Here is a 25841-nt window from a genome sequence, read left to right as displayed (position 1 = left end):
GCACTGACACCTAGAAGCGCCGGTGCACGCAGGTCTGATTCTCCACGTGCCCACTGTGGGGCAGGCGCATCCGGGGCAGGCTTTCTGCCCAAAGTGCCCCAGAGCCCACGTCCACATCCAGCCCTCCGCGTGCCCAGGCCCACCTGTGCCCCAACCTATACACTTGCCCTGGTTCTCCCGCTTCACTGCCAGCCCCTTCAGAGAGACACATCTGCCTTCGCGCCCTGGAGCCCCTGACATCCTCCGCCTACACGTATGGGCTCAACCTCCCTTGGGCCTCAAGCTCCTGAAGCGCCCAACCCTGCCAGCGCACGCTGCCTCTGGGCCGCGGGCAGCGTTGCGGGCGTCTGCGAGAGCTGCTTAGTTGAGGGCAGCAGGAGCGCGGGCGAACGCCCTGGCGCCTCGCGAAAGGATTTAACGTCTGGACTCAGAGCGAACTGGTAAGAAACGGTGAGGATGGATTTGATCTTTGCCCTCAACTCTTGGAAAGAGGGTCAGATCTCCCAGCACTGACTTCAGAACCCAGGTGCATGTTTCCCCACACTACTGAGGACAGAGGGACGAAGGCACTAGTCTGCCGCCCTCTCGTCTCGCCTGCACACGCCTGCACAAATGAGCCCCGGCACTTGCTCCCCCCTGCACCTCCCACGCTTCCCTCTCCCGTGCTCACCCCGTGAGCCGCCCTCGCGGCGGGGTTGGGGACGCAGCCCCAGACCGCTGTGGGGTCCCAAGGCGCGGAAGAGCTGGCGCGGCCCGGGCCCGGGGTACTGGCTGCTGCTGGCCCAGGGGAGTGCTTCTCCGGGTCTGCGCAGGTGGCTGGACTCGCCGCGACTGCTGCGCGCGGGGCGGTCTCCTGGCCTCCGCCTCAGCGGGCCTCCTGGGGTTACCCCAGCCCAGCTGGGCCCGCTCCGCGGGCGGCAAGCCCAGGACGGGCGCGTCCTGCTCTCGGAACAGACTGTACACCTTGGCTGCAGCTGCTGCGGGGTAGCTGCCCCCAGGGCGCCGCAGCAGCCGATTCACGTTTCCGCCAGCCGGCTCGTATCTCCCCAAGGGGTCCCTTTGGGCATGACCCATGCCCAAGAAGAGAGCCAGGGTGAGCGGCAGGAAGCCCCTCCAGGAGTCCCCCAGGGCGCGCCCGGGGCAGCGGGCTTTGGTCCGCGGCCTCATGGCGCCAGGGGCGGCTGGAGAGCGGTGCGCGCCGGGGACCGAGCGGAGGTTTGCAGTCGTGCGCCGGACCGCCCGGGGACTGCTCTCCCGACCCCTGCTGGCGGCCCGCTTCTCCTTGTCTAGGGGGCCCCCGAAGCAGCCGGCTGGCCCCGGCTCTCCCCAGAGCGACGGCTGGGCGACGAGAGCGGCCGGGCTGCGCGCCTGAGCCTCGAGTCCGCGCTCCGACTCCCGCCGGGCGCGCACGGCCGCCGCACCTTCGCGCCTCCTCGCCGTCGCTGCAGCCGTCTGAAGGGGAACCGAGGGTTTTATTTTTGGAAACCTCCCCCTGCTTTTTGGTCTCTTTTATCCACACCATGCCCCCTCCTCGGAGGGACAGCTCAGCCCCCTCGTTACGGGAGAGGGAGAGAGGAATTCCAGCAACACCCACTTTGGCACTGGGAAGCCAGCAGGCGGCGAGGGGGATTAACCCGTGAGGAGCTGGGGTTGGCGCAGGGCTGACCCCGGGGTTGCTCGGGCAGATGACTCCTGCTGGGACACGGGCACCTGAGCCACCTTTCTCCTGCCCTGGGCAAGCTCGAGCTGCTGATCTGCCCCAAATTTATCTTCTGCCCCGTCACCTCAGGGGCAAACTCCTGGTTGGGGATGACCAAGGCTGCAGCCTCGCAGGTCTGAAGGAGGCCGGGAGAGGTAGGGAGACCCGCGTGGCAGGAACAGGGCCCGGAGCACCGGCACTTGGCCCCTTCTCTTGCCGCCCCGGCCTCTGGGGGCGCCCGCCTCGGAAGCCGGCCGGCGCGGGGGCAGCGGCGGAGCGCACCTCCCTCGGCCGCGGCGGGCGCGCCCCCTGGTGGAGCTGGCCGCGCCCTTGGCATCCGCCGTCGCGGGGACCTGCCGCTGCCAGCCGCCGCTCCTTGATCTTAATCCCCTTCCTATGGCGTCAGGGACCAGCCTGGGCCTGGGGCGATGATGGCGGCTGCTGGAAGAGGTGACCTCTTTTTCACAGAGTCACAGACATGCAGCCTCTGGAATTAGGACCCTCACCTGAAATATCACCTCCTGGGGCGGCCTTCCCCAACTCCCCATCTAGAGCAAAAGGGCACACTCTCTAACACATCAACATCACCCTGTTTTATCTTCATTGCTCTAATGACCAGCTGAAATTATCTCATTATTTATTTTTTACTTGTGTAACTTGTTTAATGGGCTGAACCTGAAGAGGGATAATCCGGAAACTACTCCACTACTGCCTTCAACCGCATTATGGTGAATTTCCCTTCCCCACCCTGATGACATCTCAGGCAGAATCCTTGGCTTGCTCATCCCAACTGGACATGGAACAGCTTTATTTATATAATTAAGACCAATTTTCAGGCAATTTTCAGAAAATCTGTTCCTGTTGAAATGAAAACCTCATCCAATTTAATACTCCTCTCCCCCACAGGCCTGTCTCTTAGTTGGAGATCCTATAGTGCTGGAAGTGGGGCATGGTCTCTTTTTCTGACCTTCCTTTACTGCTTTGGCTCTTCTGTGTCAAGGTTGGGGGAGAGGTGTTAGAGGAAAAGTAGTGAAGTCTTATGTGACAGGTGCCCTAGGTTGGCAGGTGCCAAGCACTAGCTCTTTTCATGGGAACATTTGTGAGTTCTTGGGGGGGGCTCTCTGCAGGACCTCCACCTGCACTGCCATAGCAAAGCACTCTCTGGCCAGCCTCTTGCAGGCCCCTGCAGGCCCTGGCTCCCCGGGGATGTTTGTGTCCACCTCAGGCACAGGCAAAGCACTGGTAGGATGGCTACTTCTCACCCTGCCCCCTCCTCACCCTGCCACAACTACTTCTCACCCTGTCCCTTGCTCACCCTGCCATGCAGTCCACTCCGCCAGCCTCCACAGTCAGAATTCTCCAGATAGCAAGTGCACACAAGTCTCTTCATTTACGTACATATTCAATTCCTAAAAACATATGTTGGAATGTTCTCCCAAGAATGTTCTTGCTGTACTTTGGTGCATTGGGGTGCCTGCAACGTCTAGCAACTTAGACAGTATCAGTGCAGAGATGGCTTTGGGGACCCAGTTTCCTCTTCTTGCAGATGACTGGTTCTCTCAGAGCTCTCTTCACTTGGTTTGCAATGCAGGGGGTACCCTTAGGAGAAATCTCAGCCCTGCCTGCTAATGCAACAGTTCTGTACCTCTCTACCTCAGTGACTTTCTTCACTCCCTTTCATTTGTGGACTGGAAATGAGATATGTGGTTTGATTGTTGATGAACCTGTTCTGCCTTTAGTAGGGTGCCAGTGCTTCTCTTTAGAATGTGAGAATATTTAGCCCTTATTGTTCTAGCTTTGTGGCTTCTGCAGACATTCTAAGAGCACAGAAAAAGTCTTGTTCAACAACCTGTAACATCATTTATTGTCTGACTTGCCAAGCCACAATGATAGCTCTAAAGGAATAAATATCTTGTTTGCCTTGCTTAGCACTGCTCCCCCCAAACCTAGAACAGTGCTTGACTGTGCTTGCTTACAGTACTTGCTTACAGACAGCCAAGAAATATGTGTGAAATGAATAAATGACAGAAAAACCTCATCAAGAAGGGAGGGCTGATATCACCAGACCATTTTAAGAGAGAAAAACTGAGTTCTGGGTGGTAGCTATTAGTCCAAGTTCATGTGCTTGTTGCCTTTAGGGCTGGCCCTAAAGATTTCCAGGATCTACCCCTTGCTTGTGGGGATGAAAGCCTCCTTAATTCCCAGAGTGCTCAGTGCTCTCCCTGTAACATTGTTCCTGCACAGCTGTGGAAGCCCCAACTTCACGCTTACCTTTCCCTGCCCAGATATCTGCCCAACTCTGTAATTCTGGCCTCCCTTCCTCTCCATGCAACCTGCCCAGTTACTGCAGGAGCTCTGCTCTGATCCCTCAAGGCTCACCTCAGATCCCCATAGGCCTCCCAAGGCCAGAAACCTTGGCGTCCCCTTTGTCCCTGAGCTATTTTTTCCTCCTGTGTGTCCAAGTCATTATTACTGCTCCGTCTCCTCCGTCTGCATTTCTGGAAGTCTGCCGCCCATTCATCCCTCACCCTTTGCCTCGGCCAAAACCCTCACGCAGACACGCTTCCCTCACCACCAGGGGCCCCTCCCACTCCTTGGTGAGTACAAGTGGTCTTTGGACATTCCCACCCCGTTCTCCTGGGGCCCCATGGCCCAGCTCATCTACTCCAAAGACTGGCATCTCCTATTCCCAGCCTGGCGCCATCCTCCTGTCCTGCCTCCTACTCATCCCTCCCTTTCCCTCTCACTGTTGGAACCTGTTGATGCAGCTCTTCAGGATCTCCAATCCCATAAATACTTGAGTTTTGTTTGTTTTTATTAAGCTGCCAAAATTTATAGAGCCTACTATAGTCCAAGCACCATGCTAAGCATGCAACATAAATTGGCTCATTTAACCATCCCAAGCAGGCATTATGATTTCCACATAGACAAAGGAGGAAACTGAGGTTGGGAATGGCTACTGCTTGCCCAAAGTGACATAGCTGATCAGTAGCAGATGTAGAACTCAAACCAGGGTCATTTTCCACGTGAGCCCAAGCTTTTAAGGCTGTGCCATCTTGCCTCAACCCTGGACTTGTGAGCCAGTAGCCCTCCTCACAATTGAAGTGGACGACCACCCACCTACACCACTGTCACCCCCAAAGTACCGCTGGTGCATGTTCCCAAATGCCCTCTTCCCTGCCTGCTAGTCCACAATTTGATTCCCTGGAGATGTGGGGTTATCAGAACTTTCTGCTCCCCTCGACTGTCTGTGCCTGGTAAAAGAAGGGTGGCCAACTGTTTCTGGCATGGCCCTGACTCACTATGTGTCACTGCCCCAGCCCCATCCCAGCTTCCTCCCTCATGAGAATGCTGCTAAGCCTACTCACCCATCTCTTGGATCTGGGGAGGAAAATCATCTCTGGAAAGCCCTGTAGAGAGTCCAAAGGGTTGATAAAGACATTCCGGCAGAGAAAGGTTTGCCTAGACACATGCACCACAAGAGGGGACGGCAGTCTGCTGGACACCCAGGGCAACCTAATTGCTTTTCCATGTCTTGCTGGAATAATGCTGGCAGCCAGAGAGCTACCAGAACCTGAACTAATTTGGTAAATAAGGACCGAAAACAAGGACCGCATTTCTGCTCCTTTTGCTGAGACCCAGACTCCTGACAGAATTCCAGGGATTTTTCTTCCTTGGAAGTGACTGGACCTCCAGCCCTGAATTCCTCTCTCCAGGAGAGCTTGTCCCCTGCTCAGAACAAATAACACATTTCCTGGTTAATCAGAGGGCAAAACCACCATAAGGAAGGTTGATTGAGCCCCCAGCCTTCCAGATGGGACCAGCTCATGGGCTTGGATGTTCTTCTCCAGACACTGGACAGCTGGGACCTCTTTACTGTGCAGTCTCAGCCTCCAGTTTGGAAGGTGGAGGCTGTCCAGAGAGGCCCCAGGTCCATCCTGGGTGAGGGATTTAAGGCCTGCAGAGGCTGCCAGGACCACTCTACCTCAGATACCATGGCCTGGCATTGTCCCCAGAACTCAAAACCACCCTGTCCTGGTCGCCCAGTGCCTGTCTCCTCTGGGGCCATGACATGCTGGCTGGGTGGTGGCAGCCATAGTATGGATGTCTATGCAGAGGTCAGGCAAGCTGGCCTGTATTGCACAGTGTTCTGGAAAGGTCTCTCCCACACCCCTGTCTGACAGAATGTTTCTGTCTTCTGTGGATGGAACTCAGGTCTGAGCTTCGCTTGGCTTCTATTTTCTCAGCTGAGATGTTTTTCATGCCACTCTCTCTGTCAGGGCAAATTAGAAAACCAGCCCTATTTATCCTGTCATGGGAAAGACCAATGGCTGCTACTCCATTTATCAGCTGATGTTTCTTGAGCACTTAAAATGTGCCAGGCACTATGCTAAGTCATTTGACAGCCACTTTCCCATTTAATCCTCACAATAATCTGACGAAGGAAGTACTATTATTTCACCATATAGCAGATGAGGAAATGAAGGCTCAAGGAGATAAAATGACTTACAGTCAAAAGCTAGTAAGTGGCTATACTGGGATTCACTCCTGGTTTGTCCTAAACACTAAACCAATGCTACCTTCCAGGGAAGGGGAGACCACCTCAAGCTGCATTTTTCTGGGAGCCAGAAGCATTCACAGCTGTTTATGCTGTGGCAGGGGACGCTGATGGCCACACAGAGTTGCTATCATGTGTTAGCCCCACACCCCTCACCAAGAGTAGTGTCCCCCTCCAGGCCTGTTTACCAGCCTGGCCAACTCTGAGTCAGGGGCAGAAAAAAGCCAACATGGTGAGTTTCAGTGAATCTGATTCCCACCCACCAAGGAGAAGGAAGGAAGCCAACCTCACTCTACATCAAGTAGTTTGCAATTTCTGAATAAGGCTCATTTCAACCTGCAGTGACATAAATAGACTGTGCAGCCCTGTGTGGTAGTTGTTGTAATTCCCATTTCACAAACCCAGAGGGATGAAGTCCCTTGTTCAAGGTCACACAGCTAGGAGTCAAGCTAGGATTCAACTAAAAAGTCTGAATAACTCCAAAGTCCGTGCTGTTTTCACTACAACACACTGACCTCCCTCCAGGATGACCTGCAATGATGTGAAATAGGCAGCTCTTCAAAATCACTGATTTTACTCCATGTCCCTGCATTTCTAGTCTCTGGTGAAGCAGGGGGATGATCTGAAAGCTCTGTGCATTTCACTATAAGCTCAGATGTCATTTCCTATTTACCTGCATAAATCCTTCAGTCTCTGGCTGGGGATTGGGGGCTGCAGGGAGGATCTTCTAGAACTCCTGGGGCTGAAGCATAACTTCTCCTCAAGCAGACTCTCTGAAGACCTGAGCAGGACAACAATGCGAGCAGGTGGAAGACCTCCTTTAATTCCTCCCAGTAAGACCACAGGGACTTCGTGAGCTCTAACGGGGAGAGGTTACCTATTGGATTATCCTTTCAACATCCCCAGGGAGAAAGTCCCGTGGGCTGGGGGACTGTGCAGGCCCATCCAGGATTCCAGAATGGCTGTGCATGAACTTGAGGACAAGGAAGAGACTTCCCTTGGCTGTCACTGGGGTCTCCCAGCCTTTCCCCATCTTGGCTTCCTGCTGGGACACAGTGACATTCCATATACCCTGAGGGATGAGGGATGTGGGGGCAGAGAAGAAGGGCTACTATAGGTTCCTTCCTAGAATAGGCTCCCCCAGGCCGGCTGCAAGTAACATCCCTCCCACTCTTCATCATCAAGGCAAATAAAAGGATGCCCTCTGCCATCATCTCCTGGCTCCATTTTGCCTGGATCATATGTGAAGCATGGGGACACTCAGTGAGGTTTGCCCTGGTGTCCCCAGTACTTTCTCTGTGTCCCCAATCCCTTAGGAACAGGCCCAGGGCCTGAAAACCCCCCAGGAAAGGGCACAGACACCAGGCTGAGGAGTGGGGGAGGGGTGAGGTGCAGCCAGATCCCGTGGGCCCCAGCCGGTCTGCATGACTCACTTCTTGTTTCCGTCCACTCTGGTCTCAGTGCCTTGGCCCAGGGGCCCCCGGGAGGTTGTAACACAGGCTGGCCCCTCGCCCATCGGGGCTCAGCAGACAAAAATTAAAGATCTCACTCCTCAGGAACTCACGCAGACAGCAGAGGCATGCTCTGTACTCTGCCTCACCAGACCAGACCTCAGCCCAGAGGAGGCTGGTGGCCAAGGGAGGAAGGAAAGGCGTCTCCAGCATCTCCACCCCCTTCACCCCTCACATCCAGTCGTGAAGCCTGGGCCACTGCCCACTCTCTTCTCACCGCCCCTCCGGTCCTCCGCCTGAAGGTGGTGGTGCCACCAGTATCTCCACATCTCCGCTCCATCCCTCCCCACCTCTATCCAAAGATAACAGTGAAGGTGGAACAGTCTGTGCCTTCCAGGAGAAACAGATTTGTAATCAATCAGCCATATGTTTTCTGGCAGCACAGTTTCTGATCATGTCACTCACCTGCTCAACAACCTTCAGTGGCTCCCTACTACTTTGCAAGTCAAGCCCAAACTTCTTACTGGGCTTGGCACACCAGCTTGTCTCAAGGTCCTCCCCACCATGTATGCTGATACTCAGCAGAGTCCCACTCACTCAGAAATCCTCCCAGGTTCCTCTCCCTGATCCCCTCACCCAAATGCCTTGGCTCACACCATTCCCTTTACTTGGAATGTTCTTCATCCCCCCACACCTGTTTTCTAACGCCCATCTCAAAGGCCACCTCCTCCAAGAAGACTTCCCAGACACCTCCCTCCATCTGGAAAGCTCGTTGCCTCCACCGAACCCCTGGAGCTCTCAGTCTACCTCCCTCTGCCGCACATGACTAGTCCACAGCGGTTGGGCCTGGAGTGGTGGGAAGAACATGGGGCTTTGTAGTTCTAACCTCAGCATTATCATTTACCAGCTGTGTGGTCTGGGCTAAGTGACTCTTGGAGCCAGTTTCCTCACCAATAAAATAGAGATCCAGTAGAATCTTTCTAGGCACATGGTGCCCAGAAAAAGCAACTGCATTTACCCATGACATAGCACTCCACGCCACAACGGATTGGACCAGGGTGAGCACCTGACCCAAGGGCAGGCCTTTCACTGGCCAGTCAGTGACCTAACACTTCTGTGGTCTAACTTAAATACAGACACTTTTGGTTGCTGAACAATTCAGATTCTCTCTGAAATTTGAACTAAGAAACTTTACTTTGAAAGCCAAGCCCTGGGATTAAAATAGAATAGGCACGTCCCTATTTCTTAGAGCTCACAGTCCATGAGGGTTCATATAACCATAGAACGATAAAGCCAGAGAGGTGACGTGACTTGGCCAGGGTCACACAGCTAGTCAGTTACACAGAGGAGGCTACAGTTCAGGTCTCTGGACCTGGGTTTGGCCCAGGGTTTGGTCTAGGTTGATTGGCCCTGAAAAGGCTCAAAAGGCCTGTGCCCTGAGCTGATTGCTGGAAGAAGACTGAAAAGCCACCAACCATGCCCTATGTCACCCTGCACTGGGTATTTGGGCAGCTTTGGAACAAAGGGCTCTTCCATTCAAAGTAGTCATTAAAAGCCAAAGTCAGATCATGGCAGGGAGCACAGACCCTAGCTCTAGCCCTGCATCTGCCCCCAGAGTGTCTTCCTGATCACACCCCTTCCCTTCCCTGGGCCTCAGTTTCCTCATCTATAAGAAGAAGGGATTTTACTGGATGAACTCAAATTCCCTGTCAACATTGAGATTTTGATTTGAGTAGTAGACAGACAAGGGGTGGGTGTGAATCCAAGAACTGCAGGGCTCACAGAATGTGCATCCTAGAGGGCACCTCCCTGAGAGATCAGCCAGCCCATCCCTTCAATTTACAGTGGAGGAAACAGGCCCAAAGAGGGAGAGATGCTTGTCCAAGGTCACATGACTGGTTATTGGCAGCACCCAGCATTTGAACCAGGGTCTCTGGCCTCCTGGGCCTTTCAGCTCTTTCTCTTTCAACTCCTGCAAGAAGCTGGGAGCTATTTAGCTGTCTGGGCCAGGGAAGCCAAGAGTTGCTGTGCATGTCAGAGCAGGGCCCCAGGGCCTGGGAACATCTCTGATGGTGAGTGCAAGTGCCAAAGCTGCTGTGGGAGAGGGATGGGATTGGGGGCCAGGGAGGGTGTATTGGATATGAGCTGTCAGCATCTCCCTTCTTCTAGCTGGCAGGAAGAAACAGGGAAGGGTCCATGATGATTGAGGTGAAACAATCTTCATTTCTGATTGAGACACTGCTCCATGGAGTGCCCCCCATACTATCCACCCCTGCCTAGCTGCTGAAACCTGCCACCTGCAACCTCATTCTCCATTGGTATTCTTAGGCACACTCTTTGGAGGGGCCTGGGATTCCTCTCACTGCCTGAGATGACTCTAAGCACCTGCTTCTAAAGCTCAGCTTGTTTGGCTGGGATCATGATACCCTCCCACTCCACAAACATTTTTTGAGAACTGTGCTAGGTGCTGGGAACAATGGAACATCTTCACTGCCTATGTGATGTTAAGTGCTTCAACAGGGGAATTAACACAGTCATTTGGACTCACTGAAAAACTGCTAATCATGCAGGCTGGGGCTTGGCTGGGGACCATTTCTCAGAGAGTCATGACTTTGACTTGAGTCTTCAAGGCTAAAGAGGAGTTCACTGTGTGGGGGAGGGGCATGCCAAGGAGAAGGCAGTGCGTATGCAAAGCCTGAGCTATAGAGGAAATACAAGTGGCTTGTGTGGCTGGGGTTTAGATAGGAAAGAGGTTATGGAAAGGGAAGGGGCTGGCAGGAAAGGTTGGGGTCAATTCATGGGGAGCTTAGCCCTTGTGAGCCCCTTCTCTAAGAAAGAGGGACCTGTTCCCACATCCAAACTACCAGCTGGCCCTGGAGTACACTGACTATTCACCTGGAATTCTGAAACTGATGTCTTTTGGTCAATAGCAAGAAGTCACCTGTGTGAGAAGGAAGCAGCATGACCTTAATCTCCATCAACCCACTCAAAACCACCCCAAATAAACATCCATCAACATAAAGCCAGTGAGGTTACCATGCTTAAAAACAGTCCCAGCCCTCATTCCAACCAGTCTGTTCCCTCACATGACTCCTCTTTTATAGAAACCATGGAACTGCCAACGTGGCAGGTCTGGCTCGGTCCCTGGGGTCCCGCTGCCATGACCCACCAACTGGACTGTATCCCTTCCTTCTCGACCCTTTCTCTAGGTACCTCTACTTTTCCAAACCCTGTCTGAATTCCCCACTTCCTTTGAACCTGGGTTCCTTGGGGTCAGCCAGGCTCCTGTCCCTAGATCTTACTCACTCTTTCTTGGCCTCAGGTTCCTCTCTGATCCCATGAGCTCTTACTGTTGAAGTTGCATTGTGCCTGGGTATCTCAATATACATTTCCAAGCCCACCAACTCTGCAACTTCCCTCATAGTTTTGCTCCATAAGTAGATAAGCCATATATGCTTGCTGTCAAACAGATAGCTGGCAAGTGCCTAGGGCATTTTAGCCATCACTTATTGAGCTCCATGTTGTCAGGCTTTAGAGGTGCCAAGAGGAATAAGGCTAAGGATAGTTCCTATCCTCAAGGAGCTTCCAGTATAGCAGGAAAGACAATACATATCATGGTGAACGCTGTGAGTGAGGTAAGCTCAAGGTGCAATGCAAATACAAAAACAGAACACCCAACCCAGGCTGTGAGTATAGGATGATTGGTCAGAGAAGATCCTACAGAAGACACTATCTGAGCTGGGTCTGGAAGGCTAGGCAAGGAGAAGGTGGAAAGGGTGGTGAGAAGGAGTCTAAGCAGTGATTACCAGAGCCAGGTTCACAAAAAGTTAAACCACATCAGCCTCTACCCCATTCCCTTTTTCAATGGGGTTCCTGATCTCAGAGAAATTTTGCCATATTTTTAATGATATTCAAATGAAATTCAGGTGCTATTCAGTGTGAATAGGCTGGAAAAATGTGGAGCCCATGGGAATGTAATCAGGCATATGTGTAGATGTTTAAACAACCACTCCCCACATTGATGAATGGGTGGAGGTCACTGAGGTCTACAGTCACGCATGAGATAGGGCTGTGACCTGTCCAAGACTTCTCACGATTTGGATGAAGTAGAAAAAAAAAAAAAGCATTTTAATCAAATTTTTGCGTGACATAAAACTGGAAGAATAAATGATAAAACTAGATGATAGAAGCAAGATATAAACTGATCTAGATAAGTTAAGATTTAATAGAGATAAGTGAAAAAGTCTTGCATCTTGGTCCAAAAAATATCAATAATTAATTTAAGGATAAGGGATGCTTTCTCTGATAGGAGTTCATGTGAAATGACCTTAATTTTTGTGGGGCAGACTATTGAACAGGGAGAGCCTAGTTCAAAATAAGCTAACAATGCAACCTTCCAGAAGGTCTTGTGCCATCTTGGATAGAATCCAGGGCTCAGAGCAGGGACAGTAACAGTGTACTCCAAGCCATTAAGACACAATGAAAGCTCTGCTGTCATGTTTTAAATGGCATATCACAACCCTGAAGCATGTGTAGGGGAAGATGGCCTAAGTGAAGAGAAATACAACCCAAGAGGAGAAGTTGAGATACTGAAGAAGAGAAATTTTAATGGAGCAGGTTCTGGCAATCTTCAAATGTTTACAGGATTATTGGGTAAGAGAGGAATTCAGCTTGTTCTGTGCATAACAGGTTAACTGCCATTACAACTTCAAAACAGTATGTTTATTTTTGCTCCTGTCAAGCTGGGGGTTGGAAGGGCTCTGATCCATGTGGTCATTCAGGGAACTGGGATCCTTCCATTATGAAGCTCCAATATGTTACAGAGATTCTTCCTCCTTCACACTCAGCCAATGGATGGGGAAAGAAAAAGAATGTGGAAGACTGCACAGGTTTTTAAAGGGCAATACCTGGAAGAGGCAAACATCATTTTGTCCACATTTCACTGACCAGAACTCAGGAGGCTGAGGAGGAGGAGCCCTTGAGCCCAGGAGTTCAAGTCTAGCCTGTGCAACATAGCAAGACCCCATCTCTTAAAAAAAAAAAAAGGAGAAACAGAAAGCATATTTTAGGGATGGCAGAGGGGTTAACAGTAAATGCGCCCGAGGGATCTCACTAGGGTGATAAAATGTTCTAATATTAATTTATGGTGATAGTTATACAACTTAGTAAATTTACCAAAACTTAGTTGGACACTTGAAAATGGTGAATTATGTGATACACAAAATATGCCTCAGTAATATTTTTTTAAGAGTTAAGCATTTAGTACTTGGAGGTTGGGGAAAGCAGAATAATCTTGCAAAGGAGATAATGGAGGAATATCCAAAGTGGAAAGAGGAAGTGGCCCAGAATCCAAGAGAAGATTTAAAAAAGGAAAGCATGGCCAACTCTAGTCAACACTACTGAGATGTCACATAAAATAAATAGGTAATAATAATATTGTGTCTGCCACAGTGGGGTTCACAGTGTAGTTCCAGATTCAAAATCAGGAATAAGAAAAACACGGGAACACAGATTTCCACCTACAGTAAATCCAATACTTGGGGTAGTTCAACAGCTGGATAGATCCCATTGCTGAATAACGAGCTCTCTGACACTGGAAGCATTCAAAGAGAGCCTTGAAGAGGCACTGTAGAAAAGATTTCTACATGGAAGGAAGACCTCTAAGGAGTGTTTGAGTCTATGAAAGGCCCAGAGGGTTTTCCTAAGATTTCATTATCTCTCTTTGCTCAAGATCTCTTTTCCACTCTTGGCCTTGGGCTCCTCATCTCAGATGTTGAGAGGTTGGCTTGTGGGAAGACAGAATGGCCCTGCCTCCTGAAGCCCCAGGGACCTCACTGCTGTTGGCTAGGAGTTCTCCAACCACTGAGGGTTCCCGTGAGCTATGAGTTAGCTCAGGGCTTGGTGATCACACAATAGCAGGTTTCACCAAATCAGTGGAGAGAACTGAGTCATCCTGAGAGACCAGGGGGAAAGAGACTGAAGGGCCAGAAAGACAGCATGCGAGGACCAGTCTTCATTCTTTGCTATGTGCCTAAAGGCCGATCCCACAGCTGCCTTTGTGTCTCTGGCTCACACTCATCCAACATTTCCCCAGGGATAAGACATGGGAAGGAGAGGATGCGAGATGAAGTTCATGGTAACCGTCACAGGGTTCCTGAGATAGTAAGAAAAGGAGGACATACAGCACAACTATATCTGTCCCTCATCTCCTTGGGGCAAAAGGGAGCTGGGAGACCCCTCAGGTGAGTGGGTTCGAGATGTATTTGTGCAGCTTTCCCAACTGGGGCTGTTTGTTTGTTTCTTTGATACCCTGGCTTAGTCATCCACTTGGAATGGCCACCATAGTGTAGAAATAAAATGGACATTGAAGTTCTTCCTAGGCATTAGAAGAATCTTATTTTCAGGGATTTGAAAAACTGTATGGAGTTTCTGCACTGCTGGGGTTGCCAATGGTTATATGACTAGTGTCCGGCATTGCTCCAGCGTGAACTCTGAGCCTTGGCAAAGGGGAGGGAATCCTTGACAGCTCCCAGAATGGACACAACAAGCTAGGGTGATGCCCTGTCACCAAAACAGACATTCAAGAGTCAATCCATTCACCCAACCAACATTTGTTGGGCATCTTCTATGTCCCAGGCCCCCTCACAGAGCTTGTAGTCTGTTCACTCTGAGATACAAGGAAATTGCCCGAGAGCTACAAGGGTAATGCCAACCCAGGTGGATAACAGGCTGGAGGAAAAAGAGCTCAGTGCATGCTTCTGAACCTGGCTCATGAAGTCTAACCAAACCCTCTTTGTTTCTTGTCTCTGGACAAGAATCCCAGCCAGGGAGGAACGAGGAAGGAGGGAGGAGGAAAAGACAGCAACAGTATGTGCTTCCCATTGTACAGATGACAATATAGATATCTGGATTGCTGCATGCCCAGCCATAGGAGATATCCCATGTGACAAGAAACCAGGACTACATTTCCTAATACCATATTTCATGGCAGGAGGAGTCAGAACCAAGGGACCTGGAGTCACTATCCCAGCACATGGGAGAGTGACTCACTGCAGTGACTTCACAACCCACACATGTATTTCTGCGCTCACCTAGGCTAGACATACAGGCTCAGCTGCTGGAGTCCCAGAAAGAGGCTGAGATCACACAGGGCAAATCCAGAGGGCAAGGCATGGAGAAGCAACAGGGGTGGACATTTATTTGCCCCTGGGAAAAAAGTCTTGAAACCCCTCAGCCTAGAGGAAAAGAGGGAGGGGGAAAGGTAGTGTAAAGATGTACAGTGTGAAGGTGGGGGTCTCGCAGAACCTCGATACACATCAACATATCTCTATAACAGAAATAACTTACCTTGCTATGTATGACTCACTCTCATATTTTCTATTAACTCTTTTCTGTTTTTTCTTTTTTTTTTAACACCGGTTGTGACTCAACAGTGATTTCACAACCCACACATGTATTTCAGTGCTCACCTAGGCTAGACATGCAGGCTCAGCTGCTGGAGTCCCAGAAAGAGGCTGGGATAACTCACAGCAAAGCCAGAGTCAAAAGGGATCTCAAGTGCTGTCCAACCTGCAGCCTCTCCACTCCCCGCCCCCTCCATTCCCCCAACAGCATCCCACGTTGCTCCTCCAGATTCCAGTTGACAGAGTGTTCCAGGCTTTGTCCTCTCTGGTCTTTCCTTCCACGTGCCCCAAACCCAAGGGACTCGTTGGGCCCATCAAGCTCACAGATGGCTGTGTCCCCACTTCTACACCGAATAGTGCCAGCAGCACGGGCCAGCTGGGAGCAGTGGTTTACAAACTTTTTAACAACTTTTACAACTCACAGTAAGAAGTACATTTTTTAACATGACTCAGTACACATGAACATACATCTAGAACTGAAATAACTTACCTTTCTATGTATGACTCACTCTCATATTTTCTATTACCTCTCTTCTGTTTTGTTTTGTTTTTTTTAACACTGGTTGTGGCTCACTGCAGTGACTTCACAACCCACACATGTATTTCTGCGCTCACCTAGGCTAGACATACAGGCTCAGCTGCTGGAGTCCCAGAAAGAGGCTGAGATCACACAGGGCAAATCCAGAGGGCAAGGTATGGAGAAGCAAGAAGGGTGGACATTTATATGACCCCAGAAAAAAAGTCTTGAAACCCCTCTGCCTAGAGGAAAAGAAGGCAAAGGAAGGCAAAAGAAGGAAAAGAAGGCAAGACTCCTCCTTTGAGGAGTCTTGAGGTCTTCATCAATATCAAGGCGTTCTCTGTGTTTGCTCATTTGATGCAGAGAATGGTGAGCAGTGTTCTTCACACTCACACTCACACACAGTGTGAAGGGGAGTCGATGAGAACCTCAGTGGAGAAGATTTTGAGTTCAACATAGGCTTGGCGGGTGAGTATGTGCAGGGAGTGAGCGCAGCAAGAGATTTTACACATTAGAAACAATTCATGTGACATTTCCTCTTGTTACAGGTAAGGCAAAGGCAGCTGTCATCGAAAACTGGTTAAATAATTAAATTCTTGTCAACCTGGGATGGTTTTAGTATTTTCCCAGAAGACAGGGGAAGGGCTGGATGGCTTGAGGAGGTCCCATCCACAGCCTTCAGGGCTTCAGGACCTCTTCAACTCACCCCAACAAAACCTACCCATGGCTTTTCACCGTGGCTTGGTGTTGTCTGAGGAAGGTTTGGCTAGATCCATAGGCTGCCCAAGAAGAAAGGCATCCCTATTTCCAGACCCTGAAAGAGAGCCAGGCTAGGGAAAGCCTTCCAGAGAGAGAGAGAAGGAACCCCCAGAGGAGGGGCAGGAGAGGGGGGAGGCTGCATGCTGTGTGCCAAGTGTTCTAGACTGGGTGGGAAGCACAGGCAGTGGGAGCCGTGAGCTCAGCGTCGGGCAGGAGGCAGAGCTGGCTCCTGTCGTACCTGCACTAATGAGCTGGAAGCAGGCGGAAACGGCACAGCGTGTGCAGGCCAGCCAGGGAAGATCCTCCTCATGCCAGCTGGACAGGAAAGGATGGAGTGAGGTGGAAACAGGGCCCATCCCCTCCCCAAACCCTGACTTCTCAAGCTAGAGGCTGGAACTCCCAGGAGAAGGGGCTGAAAGGTGAGGGCTGATCAGATGAGGCTGAAACAAGACCTCCTGGGGACAAGAGGATTAGAAAGACGCCAAGGGTCCATGGCATCGAGGAGAGAGAGCCAAGGAACTGCAAAGGCACCCTGCCAACTCTGGGGAGAAAGAAGGTCCCATGGGGTTTGTCAGCTACAGCCACAGGCCCTGAGGAGAGCAGCTGAACAGAGACACAGGCTGGAAAGTCGACTTAGTTAATAAGGGCAGGCAGAAAGGATGAGTACACACAGCCCTGTCAGGGCCACAGATATATGCAGACTGTAAACAGCAAGAGGGACACAGCTTGACTGGGTCTGCAAGGATCTGGCTAGGCCTGGCAAGGGAAGGCTGGTGGGGGAAGGGGACTTGAGCCTGGCTGACATCCTCTGCATGGACTGTCTTGAGACCCTGGAGGAAGGGTCATGTTGGGAGCCCCAGGGACAACTCAGAAAGCCTTACTAGAGCCAGGAGCTGGACACAGCCCCAGACAGACAGCTGGGACTGTCTTTTGTGTGTGCAGGGGGCAGGTCGCCCAGCAGGTGGTTTTTCCTCTCCAGGGTCCAGGAGCCAGGGACTCAAGAGTGGCATTTCTATTTCGACCCTGGGCATGCTAGAAGTGTAGGGGAGCTATTAATAATTCTGCCTCCCAGCACCGGGATGGGGCCAGGGCAGTTGAATAAATATTTATAGAGCATCTGCATTAACCTTTCACACACAGGGTAACCCCTCCCAATGGCTACCATATGGACTCTCACCACCATCCCACACCTAGTATGGAAAATTTCTACCAGAAGCAGAGCCTGTGGATTCAGTCTGATCTTCTGTGCATCCCTCATTCAGCACTGGCTGGGAGACCTCCAGGCAGGCCAGGCTGTGACTACAGACAAGTTGCTCCCCCTCTTGGGGCTGCAGTTTATCCACCTGTAACATAAGAGGACTGGGCCCTCTCTACACCCAGTGATTTTCATTGGTTACAGCCTTTTGTTCAAACTGTGGTTGCCATGGAAACAGCACAAGGCAATGGTGTACACAGCAGGCAGAGGTGTAACACTCTGAGGCCACAGCAACTATGGTGGGCTTTGTCTGTCTGCCCAGGCTACCTTCTCTCTTATTCTGGTACCAGCACCCACTTTCCTTTAGGGAACTGCCCTTTCCTTTTCTAGGTCGCCTGACTGGGCAGCCAGTTGCAATACTTGCCACAGGGCACACTATCCCAGCTGGCCCATTCAAATTCTCTCCAATGGTCTGGCCCTAAAGCAAAGACACACAACTATAATTGAACCATCCATTGTAGCTACCAAAACACACATGGTCCAAGGAGTTCCTGGGGCTGAGGGCCATGTTGCTGCCCAGATTCCTGGCCTTCTTGATACTTACCTGTTCAGTTCTCATTTCCATTCTGGTTGCTCCCAAAATCTTTCTGATAATTCTACTCATGTTTTATGTACAAATTAATCAGAGTCCTTGTTGTTGCTTACAACCAAAGAATCCTAATTTATACACAAGCCAAGAAAGGCCGGGTGAATCGCAGCCCAGGGCACTTGGCTCAGCATTCCCATGGGATTCAGCTCAGGTAGGAGACAAGCGGGCTCACATAGGCTCTGTTTGCTCCACCAGACTGTGAATATCAACTACTAAACACATTTGTGCCTCAGATGCCTGGCTCAGAACCTTACACACTGTGAGTGCTCAGTTGCACTGAATCAAAATCTTACAGCTTGAGGCAGGTAACTCCAGTGGGGACAAAACTTAATGAGTATCAAGGGACAATACTTGGAGGACAGCTACCAAACAGATCAGTTCTGGGACAAGACAATTCCCATTGCATGCAAGTGACTGATGAATGCAGCTCAGGAGAAGGGTCAGGGTTCATTTCAGAGTATTTTGGGGAAGGCCCACTCTGTCCCCTGAAAGCTCTCTTCCACCTCTTCACAAATGCTTTCCTTCCTGAAACAAGAGGCAAAGGCACCCAGTCAACACTTAGACATAGGGCCAGGACTACATCCACATGTGGGAGAGCAAAGACAATGTTTCCATTTTCTCTGAAGTGTAAACAATGACTGTAGAGTCTTTCCTGACAGTAGACCCTGATAGGAGAAAAAGGTTAGAGAACATAAAGGTTTTCAGGGTGTGGGAAGTGAAAATGGATTTGCAGGAAGAATGTGAGAGAGAGAGGGCTGGAAAAGAAGGCTGGGATACAAGCATATGGGATATGCATCAGCTTTGGTTGCAAGCTATAGAATCTGGCTCTGGCAAACTTAAGTGGGGAAAAAGAATTTACTGGAAACATACAGGGTGCTGAAGGAGGTTTCCAACACCCAGGCCTGGGAAGCCAGGGACCAGGGCAGCTCTGGGGGTCTGGGTGGTGGAAACTACTGAGCTGTCTGGCTTTGGATGGTCCTAAGCCAACCGCCTTCTGTCGCTGGTAGTGACTCCAACTCAGATTCAAATTCTCCAGGAAGAGTTTAATTGACCTGGGGTCCTGTGCTCACCCTGCAGGGAGAAGACTCTTTGAGGAGAGTCCCATGGCTGGCAGCCCCACCAGGAATGCATGGCATTGGGGAGCTGGAGTTCCCCAAAGGAAAACTGAGTTTCTGTTATCCGAGGGAGGGGAAAGAGTGCTGGGCATATACACACAGCAGCTGCTCACCACACATGGGATGTCGATTTAGAGAGGCGGCAGATGGGTGGGGTGGGGGTATGGGAATTTCCAGGACACTCCAGAATCTGCCACAGGGGCCAAGGCTTTTGCTCCAGCCCTGGATTGCAGCTCCCTCTCCCCCTATAAAGCAAGCTTGGGGAGAGAACACTGTTTTTGTTCTTGACAGCTTGATAGAATTGTCTCCTTAGCTTCCAGTCACGCTTGGCTCCTGCTAGAATAATTACCACCCACCTGTTCTCCATACGAGAATTCACAGCCAGTGGACACACATCTGGCCCATAAAAGACATGCCTGGAAATCTCCCAGGCTGCTTGGAACATGCTGGGGACAACACAGGGTCAGCCACTGATTCAAAAACAAGGAAAGAGCTGGCCTGAGAGCCGTGGTCACTGTGGCCTGAGTGGCTGCCCACCCCTTCCCTGTTAGGCAGCTCAATAGACATGAGACAGGTGTGCTCTGAGACAAGCAAACCCCACGAGACTCAGAGGAGGTCTGAGTACTGGGCCCTGCCCCCTTCCTCAGCACATGGCTGTCCTCTCTGCCCCCACCTGCTTCTCTAGTGGGTGGAAGGGGCCATTGCCCCACCTTTCTTCAGAGTCCTTTATTTTTCTTCCCATTACTATCTACATTGCTCCCTTCTAAGCACCCTGGAAATTAAAAGAAGGCTAGGTGAGGTTTTAATGGGGAGGGTCAGAAATATTTTGGTGGTGAAAGTAACTGCATTTAAGTTTTAAGGATGTGGATGCAGAACTAGAAGGGGCCTGAGAGAGCCTTTATGGCAGTGGTTTTCAACTCTTTTTTTTTAAGCAGCAAAAACCTTTGTGCAGTGTTTCAGCATCCAACAAGTATTTACTGAATACCTACTGTGTTCCAGGTGCTGCGGTGGGGATATAGCTGCATGCAATACAGACCTGAGCTTACAGTGGGGGAGACAGACATTTAGCACATAAGTTGATAAGTAGATCAATAATGCGTTACAATTGAAGTGATTGAAGTAGAGCTATGAAAGAGTCATATGCAGCTAGATGACCTAACACAGAACTGGGGGTGGGAGTTGGAGGAGGAATCCCCAAAGAGGTGACATTGGCACTGAGACCTGAAGGGTACATAGGAAGTAAGAAAACAGACAGGGAGGAGAATGGGCCAGGCAGGAGATATGAGAAAAATCCCCAAGGTAAGAAAGCACTTGTGTTGGAGGAAATCACGGGAGATCACCAGGGTGTGCGAGATAAAGGAGGAAGAGCGCAGGGACCTCATGGGCCAGATCAAAGATGTGAACGGGAAACTGATGAGCTACTGTGGCTGAAAAGGGGCCCATCCTCACCTCTCCCCAAACTCTGCCAAATACACACACATCCCTTTGCCTTACAGCCTCCAAGGCATCTTGGAGGAACCCAGGGCTTATCAGAAGACAGCTTGAAAACACTAATTCAGCCATCTGCAGATGAGAAGCAAAGACTCCACAGTCGTCCACCCCCAGTGCCCTCCCTGTTAACCCCAGGCAGCTAACCCAGCCTCCCTGGAGAGAATGTGATCTGGGGACAGGCTCCAAGGACACAGTACATCTTAATGTTTTAAGAAGGAGGGGGAGAGCCTCAAGAGCCAGCCCAGGGCTCTGGCATGGGGATGGACCCAAAGGATGAGATGCTGCCCCTTGCTTCCCCCTGTGCTGGGAGAGTCCCTGACCCTCTTGGCCCATCCCCATCATTCATCCCGAGGCACAGACAGGCTGCCTGCCAGGACAGCAGATCCCACTCAGCTCCAGCCTCAACATTCCTCTCCCCCTGGGGGGTCAGGGTCAAGTGTAGGGTATTTTCCCAAGCCCTAGGGAACTGGGGGCGCCTCCTGATATCTACAGCTACTACCGGGCTGGGAGGGCAGCTAACAGGGCAGACAGGCTGGAGAGAACAGTCAGCTGGCCCTCAAAGCAGGGCTGCAAGGAGAAGGGGTCCAGGGAAGAGGGACCTGAAATATATCACCAACTTCAGCCCCAAGAAGTAGAGTAGAAAGCTGGTGATGGGAGCTTGCATGGCAGGAGGCTCAAGAAGGCTGACATGTTCCTGCCTCACCTAGCTGGTCCTCATTTAGCTAACTCTGGGGTCTGACCTCTCTGGAGACCCCCCACTGGCCTGTCTGCAGCTCCTGGGGCAGAAGCCAAAGGCAGCCACCAGCTTGGAGACAGCTGCTGAACCAAGAGTCCCCTTAGCGGGAGGCAGGTGGCACAGGCATTGCAGACCCCTGTGCAGCCCTACAAGTCAGGCTTGGAGGAAGGTTCCAAAGATAAAGGAGGAGGCAGAGGCAATTGGGAAGCCTCTTGGGGTCTGAATGGTGGTTTCACCAGCCAAGACTAGCCTACAGCAAAATTGTGCAACAGTAGCCTCCTTTGTTCCCACCTCTGCCCTTAGTTGGACATACTGCTCTGTGAGCATCAGGCACCTGCCATCCTGCCAGCCCTCCCCAGAGGAAGGCAGGTATAGAAGAACAGGGGAGCAGATGTCAGAAGACCTGAATCCAAGTCTAGCTGCTCCCCATTCTAGCTCTGTGATCTTGGGCAAAGATCTGAACCTCTCTGAGACTCTGCTCCCCTTTCTGGGATGGATAAGAGCTACTTTGTAGGACTGTAGAAATGATTGAATGATAAAATGCAGGTAACGCTCTCAGCTGTTATTTAGCTTGCCACAGATACTCCTGATGGGACAAGGGAGAGAGGAAGACAGAAATGGGGAAGTACTCGGGACCTTGAATTTTCAAAACAGGGTGCCTGATGAGTAAGGGAGCTTCCAAGAATCTCAAATCCCATTTCCAAGTTAGAGGCTGGCCTGGATAGCGAGTGGCGAGGGCCCGAGATAGGGAAAGTTACTCTCTATTAAAAAGAAAACTGAAGAGCGGAAGTCAGATCTCACACCACACATCAGCCAAAAGCCGGGGCAGACAGTGTCTCCTCCAGAGGAGGGGCTGGTGCTCCCACGCTCCACTGCCCTCTGGCAGCCGCCAAGCTCCTGTTGTCCTCATTAAGCGTGGCTGTAACCTGGCCCCCTTTGCACTGCTGATAAGGGCCAGAAGCAGTTCACAGTCCCCAAACAGACAGCATCAGCTGCTTTCAACATCACCTACCGACTGAATCGACAAGGTGGGGCTGCACTAATGGACTGCAGCAGGTCAGAGCACAGACCACCAACTCCTGGGAGTAGAATCCAGGACTCAGGGTACTTCACTGTGTGCCCAGCAATGTTAAACATCTTGGACACCCTAAAATAGTAAAAGCTAGTATTTGTTGAACGCATGCAATTTGCCAGGCTTTGGTGCTAAGTACTTATATGTATTATCTCATTTAATCCCCAAACAACCATATGACATTGAGAGCATATTATTCCTATTTTACAGATGGAGAAACTGCTACTTGAAAGCAGGAGTGGACCCTGTTGGGGTTATCTTTGTACAACTAAGTTCCTGTATCCCAGGTGTTTGGCAGTGAGTAGGTGCTCAATAAATACATGTTTCAATTTTTCATTTTGAAATAATTGTAGACTTGGAGGAAAGTTGCAAAACCAGCACAGAGCATTCATATATACACCCATCACCCAGCCTCCCCTAATATTATTAATAGCTTACATAACCAAATTAACATGGGTAAATTAACAGTATACGACTGTCAACTAAATGACAGACGCTTTTCAGATTTCCCAAGTTTTTTCCCTAATGTCCTTTTTCTGTTCCAGGATCCTTCATAGCATTAGTTCTAGTTGGGTCTCTTTAGTGTCCTCTAATCTGTGACAGCTCTTTAGTCTGTCCTTGTGTTTCATGACCTTGACTCTTTCGATAAGTACTCCTCAGTTATTTTGTAGTCTGTCTTTCAACTTGGGTATGTCTGCTGTTTTCTCATGACTGGATTAAAGCTACGCATTTGGGGGAAGAATATCACAGAAGTGACAATATGTGCTTCTTGGGGCATTATCTCAGGGGTGCATGATGCTGACATGTCTTATTACGGTGATGTTAACCCTGATCATTTGGTGCAAGCTTGTGTCTTCCATATTTCTGCACTTTCTCTCCACTCTAATCCTTCCTTCTTTAATTAACAAATATCTTGAAGGAGATATTTTGGGAATACTTAAATATACTGATTCTCCTCAAACTTTCTCCCACTGATTTTAGCACCCATTACTGGTGGATCTTGCCTATGACAAATGTTAGTGTTGTGTTTGGCTAATGGTGAATTCATATTTATCTCTTTCCTCTACATTTATTAATTGAAATTCTTGTGTAAAGAAAGATGTTCCTTCATTTCCATTTATTTTTATTTAATTATTTATGTCAGTAAGGACTCATGGGTATTTATTTTATCCCATGGGTTATAATAGAATATTATGATTATTTTATGTTCTTGCTTAAATTGTTCCAGTGACCAGGAGCTTCTACACACTGGCTGTTGTGTCCTTTCCATATGCCCACCCCTCTAAGCACTTCTTTATTCTCTGATACAGATGTTCCAGACTCACCTTGAATGAATGAATGGTAGTAAGAAAGTAGGCCATACATTCAAAGGAATCAGCCTTCCTATGATTCCCCAACTAGGAAGCTGTATCTAATTCAATTCTCAGCTGGGCGGAGGAACAGGAGACGTTCAGATGAACCATCAAATCACTTGCCTCCACTGCTCTGTGAGCATCAAGGAAAGTCAGAGAAACTTTTACCCTGAAGACAAAGGAAACTGTGTCCATGGAAACATTGTCTGGAGAATCAGCTTGCCCTGAACACTGGACTCAGGGAGTTTCCACATCCACCAAGCAATATGAGGTCGTGCTTGAGTGCATGTGCTGGAGACAGTTGCCTGCATCTGAATCCTCACAGCTGCTTCCCTTGTAACCTCCCCATGCCTCAGTTTCCCCATCAGTAAATCAGTAACATGCAGGTGATAATGACAGTACTTGCCATGAGATCGTGGAATGACTGATTTTAAAAATGTATTATTCCTAGAACAGTCCATGGTACAAGTAAACATTCAATAACCATTAGGCAGGAGTCTGGCATTTCCAGCAAGGAGCTCATCCTGCTAAATTTATTCAGCAATTGTTTACTGAGCATCAACGTCGCAGTGTTGTGAGTCCTGGCATCTCAGCAGTGAACAAAAGAGACGTCGTCACTGCTGTCTCCCACCTTACATTCTCCTGGAATAAAAATAGTCTACCATACAAAAGACTGCACTACTTTTAAAGACAGTAGTGAATGGATGGGGACAGTTGCATTTTTGTCATCCAGCAAAACCATTCACTTTCTCCTGGAATAAGTATCCATTTTCCTCTGGGAACCACCCATTGGTATCAGGTGATCAGGCACTAGCCAATCAAAGCATTGTATTGCCCTAGCCACAATGGTTGGTTCTGACAAGGACACATGACCCAATCAGCACCAGCAAGATTTTTGCTGCTGGGGCTCCTCCTGCTAAGAACCAGGTGAGCTAAGAGCTACAGGGCAGTGAGGGATGTGGCCTGAGAACAAAGCCAGCACCACTGAAGGCAGAGCCAAGAGTGGAGAGAAAAGTCCTGATGGGTTGTTCAAGCCCCCGAATCAATAGGCCTGAAGTTCATCCTATGTTGGACTTCTCAGTTACACAAGCCAATAAATTCCCTCTTTTTTTTGTTGTTTTTTGAGACAGAGTCTCGCTTTATCACCCAGGCTAGAGTGCTGTGGCGTCAGCCTAGCTCACAGCAACCTCAAACTCCTGGGCTCAAGCAATCCTCCTGCCTCAGCCTCCCGAGTAGCTGGGACTACAGGCATGGGCCACCATGCCTGGCTAATTTTTTCTATATATATTAGTTAGCCAATTAATTTCTTTCTACTTACAGTAGAGACAGGGTCTCACTCTTGCTCAGGCTGGTTTCGAACTCCTGACCTTGAGCAATCCACCCACCTCAGCCTCCCAGAGTGATAGGATTACAAGCGTGAGCCACCACACCCGGCCTAAATTCTGTCTTATTACTGAAAGAGTCCAGAGCTTACTTCCATCCCTCAGAACGCTGACACCTGAGCAGGAAGCAGGAGCCTATCCTGAGCCCCTGGTCTTGTTCTAGCACTTAGTTTCCTGCCTTGCCCTCAGTGTAAAACACACACATCCCAACACCAACACACTCCATCCTACTTCCCACCCACCCCTGACTTGCTCCTAAGGAAACCCCGGCCCCATCTTCCACAGAGCTGGAGCCTTCCCTCCCAAACTCTTCTGTCCAAGCCTCTTCTTCCCAGGCAAGTCTCGCTGAATTTCCCGCCCTCAGTTTTGCCTCTCGTGGCCCTGCCTCCTCCTCTCCAGGGGACCGAGGGGCCAAAGCCTAGACTCAGATGGCCAACAGGACAATGCCAACCTCAACCTCAG

At 50.3% G+C, this 25841-nt stretch overlaps 1 protein-coding gene across 2 annotated transcripts in view; it reads right to left on the bottom strand.

Moving 5' to 3' along the window:
* Nucleotides 1–25841, bottom strand: part of LTBP2 (latent transforming growth factor beta binding protein 2) — a 134825-nt gene that overhangs the window by 96622 nt on the left and 12362 nt on the right. For both annotated transcript variants that reach the window (XM_012742037.3, XM_076003865.1), the window contains one exon: nt 671–25841. This exon is cut by the window's right edge. In XM_012742037.3, coding sequence (XP_012597491.2) covers nt 671–1167 — 497 coding nt within the window. In that variant the 5' untranslated portion in view covers nt 1168–25841. The remainder of the gene's footprint in view (nt 1–670) is intronic.

This window comes from Microcebus murinus, chromosome 6 (assembly GCF_040939455.1).
Source record: "Microcebus murinus isolate Inina chromosome 6, M.murinus_Inina_mat1.0, whole genome shotgun sequence".
In the NCBI taxonomy this organism is placed as follows: Eukaryota; Metazoa; Chordata; class Mammalia; order Primates; family Cheirogaleidae; genus Microcebus; species Microcebus murinus.
Note: the sequence above shows the minus strand (reverse complement) of the source record. Positions and strands in the feature narration are given on the sequence as shown.